Source organism: Hypomesus transpacificus, chromosome 10 (assembly GCF_021917145.1).
Source record: "Hypomesus transpacificus isolate Combined female chromosome 10, fHypTra1, whole genome shotgun sequence".
In the NCBI taxonomy this organism is placed as follows: Eukaryota; Metazoa; Chordata; class Actinopteri; order Osmeriformes; family Osmeridae; genus Hypomesus; species Hypomesus transpacificus.
In genome coordinates, this window is record NC_061069.1 from 9155058 (window position 1) to 9166428 (window position 11371).

Genomic DNA, 11371 nt, shown 5'->3' on the forward strand with positions numbered 1-11371 from the left:
TTTTAGTGAAATAATAGGGTGAAATGTGCATATTATGCATGGTATGCTTTATGCTGTGACCTTGAATCTAGGCTCATTCAAAAATAGGCAAATTGTTCACATGAATACTTTTTCTTCACTTATACAACATCATTAATCTTATATTAATCTTATATTAACTAAAGGCAAAACATCAGTTACTGGGTCTACAAAACGTAGAGTGTGTTAGGATTCTGGAAATATTTTACAAATAAAGTACTGCAGTAAAATGATTGGATAAAATGTCATGAACAAATGCATCAATATCTTTGAATGAAATAAAGAAGCCACTAACCAACATGTTACATAAAATGCTTTATGTATTAAAAGTCTTCCAAAGCAGATAGTTGAATGGTAAAAGGTTTGTCAGAGGTCAAAATTACAATTGGGTCAGATTTTCACATTTTAGAAAAATAAAAAAACAAAACAAAAAGAATAACAGACATGGCTTGCAATTCACTGAACTAAAAGACATACTGTAAGTGGTTTGGGTTGTTTTTAGTTTTTCCTGGTAAAGTAGTACCATCGCAGAAGAGCTGGCCAAACCATGGCGTAATACAACAGTTGTTCTACATCAACTTCCCAAACGAAACTGATTTAAAAGGATGTAGGCTTAATTTAAACATCCTCTTTCACGACGATCAACTGAGAACAAAGGTAAAGTTAGTAAAAGGAAATGTAAATATTTTTTTTGTGATTGCCATTCAGTGTCTCTGTATAAGGAGAAGGGGTCATCAGTTGGCACAGTCAGTTGTTTTCTTCAGAAGGCACTCGACATGAGACTCAGTCCCCTGGACAATAACACACTACAGGTACTTAGTTACTAACACTGAAGAGGGACAGTGTCATCAGAAGTGCAAGTCTTATTGTTAGATCCACTAATGTTTTCATTACAATGCACACCTGTCTCTCTCTTTAGCTGTACCACACATCCGAAAGAGGGAAGACATGTTCAGGTTTTGCTGTAGCAAACTTGATCAGGGATGGTATTTTGGGGCTCAGATGTTCAGGTGTAATTCCAATCACCTGTGCAAGGCTTGACTGGCTGGGGTTTAGAGTTGCATTGAACAATAAGCAAATAAGAACATTTTTCTTATGTTTCTGGGATGTTTTCCTTCAGTCTACAGGAATCCCCTAAAAGTGACCAACCCCTGTTATTCTGGGGGAGGAGTCGAATATTTTCGTCCAATACTGAAGGATCCACCCAGAAGACATGTAACAGTACAACTCAACAAAAATCAAATCACCACACATTTTCCAAAACAGAGAACATGACAAGAAAATAAGTGTCTCTCTTAGGTTTCACAATAAGACATTCCCCTTGAGGCACATTTCCAGAGAAGTGTCATATACAAAGCTATAAAAATCAAACATTCAAGTACTTTGTCATGTAAACACTTATCAGGCTATTTACATAATCGATTGTTGTATTCGTCGTCGATGTGTGTGCAATAAGACAACTGAGGGAAGCTTCAAATACTAATGGCCTAAAGACACTGAGACTGTGTCTTTAGTTATCAACAAGTTTTCAAAACTGGGCTTGTTCGATGCTCTTGACTTTTAGGCCTTATCGCTCGGATTCACATATCTAGCAAGATAGCTATTTATGTTTTCTTAGAGAAGAATACACGAACAACACTGATCAGTACCACTAGGAACAGCAGAATAGTTCATTTGTCTGACGATTTCAGCAAACAGTTCGTCCACCGAGCCTTTATTTTTGGCAGAAGTTTCCATGAACGGGCAATTCCATTCCTGAGCCAGCGCCTTTCCCTCCCCGGAAGAGACCTCTCTCTCGCCTTCCAAGTCCACCTTGTTTCCAACCAAGATCATGGGCACTCGCTCGTATCTTTTCACGCGGATGATCTGATCCCTCATCGGTTTGATATCTTGGAAGCTCTGTTGGTTGACCAGACTGTAGACCAGAATGAATCCCTGACCGTTTTTGATATACAGATCTCGCATAGAGGCAAATTGTTCGGTTCCTGCCGTGTCCAGTATCTCTAACACGGACGGAGACGAGTCCACCTCGATCTCCTTTCTGTAGAAATCCTCTATTGTTGGGTCGTATTTTTCGATGAAAGATCCTGTCACAAACTGAACAGTTAAAGCTGACTTGCCCACTCCACCCGAACCCAAAACGACCACTTTATACTCCCTCATGGCTTCAGAGAGCAGACGGCTCCTTTCCACGAATCCTCTTTCCAATCCCAGTCCCACCCGCTGGCCGCCCCGATGTTTTCAACCAGGCAGGCAGGGAACGAAGGCAGCTCTCTCTGGTCAAATCCCTCGTCGTGAAAGCTTTCGAGGATTGTCTCTAAATATCCAAGACTAATGAATCCGTGGAAAACGACTGTTCCAGGACACTAATCATATATATTGCTGCACATTTTGTTGCTTTTCGTATACAACGACGTTGGAAAACGTGATCACTTCTCTCTTCTTGTCTTGCGTTTCCTGCCCACATTCTCAGCGCAAGCCAACTCGCGTCACGAGCCAAATAGTTCCGTTTCCCTGGGTTAACCCTTTAATGTGAGATCACACATGTTTGATTAAAACACTGAATGTGAACATCTGGTGAGGATTGATGCAAAATAATGACACGAATTACTATTGTCCATGTTTTAAATGTAAATACCAGTCTAAACTTCATTCGCAAGCTATTTAATACGTGTAAGCCAACCTACAGCCTACTTAGGCTACATTCACAAATCTAGGATTTAATGGGCAGGTCATTCTTTTCTTTAGCGAAAAAAGTTAAACTGCGGTAGATAGCTCGTTATACGGTAGAATCATTTTCATAACAGGCATTGTCATTTAGCTAGCTTTCTATAATTTCGGACATAATGAAACCGATTGATGGCCATCAAACATAGCTGTCTAGATGGTCAAGCACTAGCATTGACGTTTAGATCAATTAATAATAATGATTAGGCTAATAAGTTTAAATGTGCATTAATTGAAAACGTGTATAGATAGAAAGAGTTTGGCATTCAGGGGCACTTATAATTAAAGTGAATTCACACCTATATAAAAAATATATTTAGACAATTAACCTACATTTAAATTAAATAATGCAATGTAACGTTTTGCAAAAGGGTAATGACATAATTAGGCTATTTGACAAGAATAGGTGTGTTCAACTTCATGCAGCGACGGCGGCGCCGACAGACGGCTACAGTCGGCTGCCTTGAAGCTGAGAATGCCATTGGCTACTTCAAGTCAGCCGGGCTGCAGGCGGCTGCAGCCGAAGCCGGCGCAGCGTTGTCGAATACATCTAATGTTATGGGCCAGCGTCATCCTACAAAAGTAGCGTACTACATATCCCATAAACCCAGGTGGGCAAACCCGGAAATGAAAGTTTTTGCGACGACGAAGGTTGAAAACTTAAGTGAGTAGGTATCATCTTTTCTATTGTTCGTTGTGACCCAAAAAGTTTGCCTCACCCGTTGCTGTTTTAGTGCAGAAATACGATTGTTTGCTGTTTGAGAGGGTTTAGAATCAACTTGCAGTTGCATGCTCGCCATGGGCAAGACAACACATTTAGCACTAGTGCTAGCTATGCTAGCTAATACAACATTTTTACAACACAGCAACGGAAATGCTAGCTCTAAGTTTGTGCGAGCACACCGTCATTATTTATCGGGTGTTAGTTATATAACTAGTTGACCAAATATTGTGTGCCAGGTGGCACTACTACTTAAGTATTACGTATGCTTACAAACAAATATACGGATGTTTACATTGTTACAGGTCAATTGTTTTTGTCGTAGATTGTTGTTTGCCTAGCTACGCCAAATTGAATCACAACATAAACACGATGGTTTACTTAACTAGGATGCTTGACGTCAAGTCTTTTATTTGTCAGGTAAACAGAACAACACAAGGTTAGACTGGGCACTGAAATTCCTAAGACAAGACAACGCAAGCACCTGGCATAACATAACATATAAGTACACGGAACATAATTTACATATAAGATCATCTTGACATGACACACGACCGATGCAACATACGACCGATACAACATTATCAATCCTTAAAATAACATTGGGTTTCTCTTCACAGTCAAACAAGGCTTAACATGACAAGCGAAACTCACTTAAATACTTGAAGCATCATGAACATAATATCCTCAGACGACACCCCTCCCTGTCCCATACTGGGAAGATTACGCCGCACCAGTCGTCGGTGCAATGCACTCTCTTCACAACATCTCGCTTTGGAAGCAAACGTTCAGTCAAAAAGCCCCATCCCATCAACAACATTTATTTCCCTTGAGAAACAAAGGTCTGTCTCAGAGGTTACAACAAATGGACATCATCTCCGAAAGAGGATATTACCCGACAACAGACTTCAAACTTGCCATGCATGTGGGGACAAGTCAAATACAAGTTGTCATTCACAGAAAGAACTGAATTCACATGTGTCAAAGAAAAAATGTATTTTACCCCAACCTAAGTCTAATCCACATTGCCCATCTAAAGTCTTGAAAGAGCCTGTGACGGGACAGACTAAAAAAGGGAATAGGAGAAAAATGACAAATTTGACTTTCCCAGATTTGTCCCAGTGTCCAAATGACTTAGCCACTGGGACAGTAACAGATACCTTGGCAAAAGAGCATGGGAGCAAAACCCACAAGAGATGCATTAAGACTGAAGAAGTATCAAAAGAAGCCAAAAAACATCTACCAACAAGCAATTTGGTAGGGTCTCGAAGAAAGCGGCAGAATACGTCAAGAAAATCATTAGTCAAAAATGAATCTGAAAGATCTTCACACCTTCACCAATTTACCAGAATTACAGATATGCCTAGTCTGCAAGGTGAAAGCCATGTTTCCTTACCAAGCACACCAAGGAAATGCAGAAAGCAACCATGCCAGTTTCCAAGGCCATGTCTCAGCTCCACTCCAGACCGTAGTATGTCTACAATCAACCCACTCCCTGTCCCCCTGTCACCTGTCGAATTTTGTAGAAGGACATTTCAAGATTCCCTACCTAGTGAATGGAAGGAGTCGGATACAACCCCTTTAGAAAAGGTCTTGTATAATAATCTATTGTTCATAATCACATTTTGTGTGAACCACATATGACAACTATATAGTTTGATGTACTGTAGATTCTGAGTGACTGCTGTTCATAACCTGAACTTTTTCCAGACATCAGAGTTGCCGGTAATCCCCCCACGCAGGGGCAGAGGTCGGCCTCGGAAGAATCTGATCGCTGTGGAAACGCAGGGAAATGAGAAATGGACAAAGACACAGTCCTGCTCCGTTAGGTGCCCTCCAGCAAAGCGCAGGTGCAGAAAGGGACTGAAGACTAGGAGAGAGGATGAAAACGCCAGCAACTCTCAGTCTTACCAGCGCTGTAGACCCAGGCTTGAGCCCCTGTCTGAGGCAAAGTCACCGGAACAAGGTACTGGAATATATACATGTTGCAGCCAGTGAGGTGCAAACATAGATTTAATATATCTATGGGATTGTGCAAAATACTGTTGTATTTGTTTATGCAGTCAGGTTAAATCCAGATGAAACTACCCTGTCCTCAGACCTGTCCATTGAACTGAGTCTACAAGAAGATCATCTGACCTCACTTCCTCTCCTGGAAGAACACGAAGAGGAGGAGGATGAAGAGGAACTACCCAGCTTTTTAACACAGATTGACAAACGTGAGGAGTTTGTTTTGATTGGATTCTGCTCATGTTAACTTGATTTGATACAAAATGGAGACAATCTTTGTTCCGTCTTTCAGAGCCCCCACATATAACAGAGGGAAAATGTGTTTGGTGCAAATTTAGGAACTACCCTTTCTGGCCTGCAATGGTGAGTTTAACCTCTACATATTTATGTCGTTTGAAAGGTTTTTAAAATGGAAAGTTTTAAAGAATTGTATTTCTTAGGTGAAACGTGTAAACAGAAAGCTAAAAAAGGCAAGCATTGTTTTTATTGATGATCAACTGCTTGACAAAAAGAGGATACGCAAAGGGTAGGACTTTCAGTTGTAATTGATCTATTACTGCACTCCATTCTCTTTTGTTAAGCTTCACTTTGACATTGACAATCAACCCTAACCGTTTGGATTCATAGTTTTTCTGTGGCGCTAAAGACCCTGAAGCCTTTTGATTGTGAAGAGGCTGATCAACTTATGGTAAATGTGATATCTCATGCCTTTCCTATTATTATTATTTTTTTTAAACGTATTTTTACCTTAAAAAACAAACAAACAAACAAAAAATCTTATTAACAAATATTTCTCTTCCATGTCCTGACAGGAAAAAGCCAAAGAGAAGTATGAGGGTGCCATCACATGGTGCCGGGAGCTGATTACCGACTATAGAATCCGTATCGGTAAAAAGTTTATAGCAAGCACCATCAAAGTTTCTTTCAGAAAAAATATGACAGTATTGGGATGTGGTCTGTAATGTGAGCTCCTGTCTTTTCAGGATGTGGCTCATTCACTGGCTCCTTTATTGAATACTTTGCTGATGACATAAGTAAGTTGTCCTGTCTCAACGGTATTTACATATAAAAAGTTTTGTTCTTTGCAACCCTTTTTACCCAGGGATACCCAACACCATTAAGAGCATAAAATAAAATATTTTTCTGTTGCACAAACAGCAAGTTGGACACCCATGTAAAATACATAGGCCTACCAGACATGCCAAACCAAAATAGGATCTCCAATGACACAACCATACTGTCCCCCACCTCCCCCCACAGGCTGCCCAGTGAGGAAGATGTACCCTCAGGGCACATCTGCTCTCACCTTCCCTAGTAAACTCATCATGGAGGACGACTACGTGGTCCTGGATGACCACGAGGACGAGAGCTTCAGCGAGCAGCAAGAGGAACAAGGTGCCAAGAAGCTCCTGCCTGACCGCTCAAAGGCGGCACGCAACCGTGCCAACGACAAGCTGGTGCACTTCATCATCAAGCAGCGCAGGGTGGAGAAGCGTCTGCTGGTGGGTACAGCAGGGTGGAGAGACGGCCCGTCCCACGGTTCCGTCTGTTTGGTTGCATGGAAACCCTGTCGTGTTGTTTTGACTGCATCTGCCCCTCGTGCTTGATCCCCCTGCATAACAATACCAGCATTTTGCACCAAGGGTTCCAATGTTATTCTTAGGGTCAGGATGCTATAATTTGATCTCCCGAGAGCGTCTGCACGCCCTATCCCTGTTTCCACGCTGTCATTTTCTGAATGCCTGCCTCCCTCCTCCTCCAGGCAGTGATCAGCGGACAGCAGCAGTCCAAGTGGCTGCGCTCCTTCCTGCGGGCCAGCCGGACAGTAGTGGACACCTACCTGGAGGATGAGAAGCAGCTGGACCAGGTGTACCTCTACCTGAAGGGGGTGTACGACCAGGCCCCATGCATCGCCCGCTGCCTGGCCGACGCTGATCGCATCCGCTTTGTCCTTGACGTCCTGCTCCCCGAGGTCTAACTTCTAAGTTTGTGCTACCTTTTTAGAGAACGTTGTCAGATAGCCATTTGGTGTGAAGTCCACACCAATGTTCAATTACTGTGGCCTCCATAATGTTTTGGGACAAAACATTTTCTTGACCTTCTTCTGTACTTTTACAGTTTTAGATTTGTATTCAAACTAAGTGGGTAAAAGGCAGATTCTCAGGTTTTTATAAAAGTTAGTTTTCATAAATCTATAATACTACTTGTAGAACTGATGACACATTTTATACATAGTCCCCCCCCTTTCAGGATTCACAGGTGTTTGCGATTCCTTAGGTGTGTTTAATTGCTATGTTGGTGCAGGTTTAATAAAGCTATCAGCACCTAGTCTTCCTCCTAGGGTTTTGATTACCTCAGGAGTCTGCTGCTGCCATTCGTCCTGAGGAACAGAATTGTGCCAATGAAAGTCAAGAAAGCCAGTATCAGAATATGAGAAGAAAACAAGGGTGACTGTATTTATTTCAAAGTGACTGGTAGGCCAGGTGAGACCCCCACAGTTGATGGTAGAAGCACTCACAATGACAAATCATAATGAATAAAGACACCTGTCTGACAGACCAGGAACACACTTAAAAAATACAGAGGCCAAACTGCTAGATGCAAACCACCGATTAACCAGAGAAACAATTTCGCCAGGCGACAGATTGCCAACTGCGACACATCTAAAACTGGAGTACCCAAGAAAATTACATGTTTTTGTCCCAAGCAATTTTGAGGGCACTGTACGTAGTTAAACTGGTTGATTCTGGTTTTGGTACATTTTCCAAATGGGATTTGTTTGAGAGTGTAGTTCACATTAGATTAAATATATGTTGTTGTCAACATTGTTGTTCCTTTGCACCAGGCCATCATCTATGCCATAGCTGGTGTGGACAAGGTTTCACTGGAGAGAGCAGAGGACAAGTATCTCAAAGGGCCATGTCTCAGTAAAAGGTAAGAGGGGTGATTTTATGAACAATACTGTAATACAAACCAATCAGATGTTACAATGGGTAATGGGTGGTTTTTGTTTTTGTTTTTTCCCCAACAGAGAGAGGGAGGAATTTGACTTGATGATAGAACAGCAAATGAAACCATTACAAAAGGTCCCTGTGTAATGAATGCTGTTGTTTGAACCACTAAACACCACACAGAACAATACTGGGTCAATAAATTTGTTGGAAAACAAACTTTGGATGAATAAATGACTTAACTATGGAGAATGATTTGTGCCAATATTAATAATTTAAAATGTGAAAAGTTAGTCTAACAGATTTGCATTCTTGTTTTTTTTAACAATATTACAAACATTATTGTGCCAAATGTAGAGAATGTTTTAAGTGTTAAGCAAAAAGTGGGATTGCAAAATGTATTGAAAAGCAGGAAATGTTTTCATTTGCGCAGAATTGGTGAATTGGTTCCCAAGTTTCAGATTTTGGTCATTGTGTCTCAAGTTCTGGTTTTAGTGTGTAAGCCTTTGAGAAAAACTGCAATACATCCCCTACAATGGCACGTGAACATGGATAATTTATTTATTATATACTATTTATATTATACAACACAATACACAACCACTTCCATTGTTGATGCCTCAACTTTCAAAACAGCAACAGCAGGCAAAAGCAATTTACAATTTTTTACCATCAAATGTTTGCTATAAATAATTTGAGACATAACTATATAATAATATACAAATAATTATGGATTCAAATCATTAAATGCATTTTCACCTTTTAAATAGTTAATATTGGCAATAGCCTATTGGCACAAATCTATGGAATCTCAAAAGCGAAGTCAAAGGTTCTCAGGAGTAAAAATATTGCCCCCCAAAAAGTTTTTCTTCCCTTTTCTGTTGTATCTTACCTACTTTTCTTTTACTTTTCTTATTTCACGCATGAGATAAGAAAAGACAGTAAACAATACAAGATTAATATAAATAATTTATTGACTGGTTTTGACTGGTTTTGACTGGTTTTGGCTGGTTTTGACTGGTTTTGACTGGTTTAACCTTTTACTGACTTTTCACTTTTGGGATTACTTTGTTTGTTTTATCAGCCTCCATTTTAAACTGCCACTGTGTATTTTATATACTTGGTTGTCACAGTGCAGCTATGTAAGCCATGCTTTATTTTTATATAAAAGGAAAATACATTCTGATATGAATGTCTAATGTTGATCATGTTTCCATTTCGCCGTTTGTCTGAAATGCTCTAAACATGTACAGTACTCCTGGTGCAAAAGTATTATGTTCAATTTCTATCAAAGATTAATCATAATCATCAGTCAACCTAATAAAGCTCCCACAGTTTCATCGCTACCTTGTCCAGTGTACATTTTGCATAAACTACTCAACTTAAACAAAATAGCTCATTTGAATTCAGTGACAACCACTGAGTGCAACCAGGGACAACATAACATAAATGAAAAGAACAGGCAGGGGGCAGAAACCTAATGGTGAGCATTATATGTGTAACTCACCATTCCATACCTATGACTGAATTCACACATTTATAAAACACTTCTCCAAACTGCCAGCAGATGGTACTACAAGCATTAATGAGTTTAACGTGAACTTAGTTGCACCTTTACACATGGAAGGGGAGAGAGAACCTTTAAAGAATACCTCAACTCAGTTAAATTCTCTTGAAACAAACAGAACCCCTCAACAGTGTTCTCGATGGCTCTGTACCATCATCCCACACACCCAGGGTTTAGCTTACCCTCATCAGATCTGCCTAGGCGCCCCAGGGCCGCTGGTTGGCTGGCTGGCTGGTCACGCTTTCAGCCCCATGCAGCCACCAGAGGTGAGTGGGAGGCAGCAGCCTGGGGAAGGGAAGAGCGGGGAAGTTGTTTATCCTGCGCCCCAGTTTTCTGCTCTTAATTCCCTTCAAAATATGCACTTTCTACTTTTCTTCACAGTTGAGCATGCATTTCCTCTGTGGTATCTGTGTCCCTTGTGAGGGGCGGGATAGTACTTTCATCTCCTTTCGCTTATTCGTATTTACTTTCAACAGTTATTTTATTAGATTGTACATCGTTAGTGGTGCAGACATTCACATTTATAGCCCCTCACTCTTGAAAGTGCGTCTATTAGACATCTGACCAGGAGAGAGCGCTGTTCACCACAAAATGTCACCATCATGACACTATACATTAATATAAGTACAGACCACTTGTTAACCATTTACTAATCCCTTTGATTCATTTTGGCGGGTCATATTCAGCATAGAAAAGTGCATTAACTTCATCCAATATGGTGTTTTTGTACTCAATATGAAAGTAACTAAATGCCTTCAAAATTATAGATCTGTTTATTTTAGTGAAATAGACAAACTTTTATATTCATATTTCGGTCCTATGCCAGTCCTTTTCATCCTGACATAACATGCGTAAAATTGTCATTTTTGGCACCTTTCAGCACAACACTTTAAGATTAAATAACATACAACTTCAGTGTTCAAACATCTCTTTAACGATACCCTTGCGTGAATAGAGCCCTATGTCGTCATCATTCCAATCATGTTCATCCATCGGATTACAACTGGTGTTGTTCAGAGTGTTCCAGCATGATGTGTCTCATCATAGCCTGTACACGCGTGTGTGTGTGTGTTCGTGTTACATGACTGCTGTAACAGCCCTTCCACACTGGCAATTCTCATCGTTACGGCTTAGCATGTCCCACCAGAAACAAGATGGGGAACATCTGTCCCTCCTCCAGCAGCAGATAATCTCTTTCTCATATCAGTGTGAGCAGCCTGTCATGTCTATGAGATGGCATATAGTTCAAACCAAGTATGGATGTTAAGATAAATTCAGTTTCACCATTGTGCCATGATTGATGGCTATTATTGTACAAACCTTCTGCTAGTCCTAAGCATTGGGTTGGTCACAGATGTCTATTGTATGCATGCTCGG

The 11371-nt window shown here is 40.6% G+C and overlaps 2 protein-coding genes across 2 annotated transcripts; one reads left to right on the forward strand and one right to left on the reverse strand.

Annotated features, from left to right (window-relative positions):
• Positions 1-320: 320 nt before the first annotated feature.
• On the reverse strand, positions 321-2508 carry LOC124472163 (ras-related protein Rap-2b). Its single transcript, XM_047026843.1, has one exon. The coding sequence runs from the start codon at positions 2179-2181 to the stop codon at positions 1633-1635; it is 549 nt and encodes a 182-aa protein (XP_046882799.1). The 5' UTR covers positions 2182-2508; the 3' UTR covers positions 321-1632.
• A 2267-nt stretch (positions 2509-4775) lies between these two features.
• On the forward strand, positions 4776-9773 carry LOC124472343 (PWWP domain-containing DNA repair factor 3A-like). The gene is made up of 9 exons (XM_047027120.1): positions 4776-4841; positions 5787-5839; positions 6104-6164; positions 6289-6364; positions 6460-6510; positions 6737-6978; positions 7239-7448; positions 8322-8410; positions 8508-9773. The coding sequence occupies exons 1-9, from the start codon at positions 4776-4778 to the stop codon at positions 8572-8574; spliced, it is 915 nt and encodes a 304-aa protein (XP_046883076.1). The 3' UTR covers positions 8575-9773.
• The last annotated feature ends 1598 nt before the right edge of the window (positions 9774-11371 follow it).

Excerpts from the sequence above, each read along its gene's own strand:
- LOC124472163 (XM_047026843.1), bottom strand. The coding sequence starts at position 2,181 with ATGAGGGAGTATAAAGTGGTCGTTTTGGGTTCGGGTGGAGTGGGCAAG.
- LOC124472343 (XM_047027120.1), top strand. The coding sequence starts at position 4,776 with ATGAATCTGAAAGATCTTCACACCTTCACCAATTTACCAGAATTACAG. Across the intron at positions 6,165-6,288 it reads AAGAGGCTGATCAACTTATG|GAAAAAGCCAAAGAGAAGTA; the intron begins GTAAATGTGATA and ends ATGTCCTGACAG. Across the intron at positions 6,511-6,736 it reads ATACTTTGCTGATGACATAA|GCTGCCCAGTGAGGAAGATG; the intron begins GTAAGTTGTCCT and ends CTCCCCCCACAG.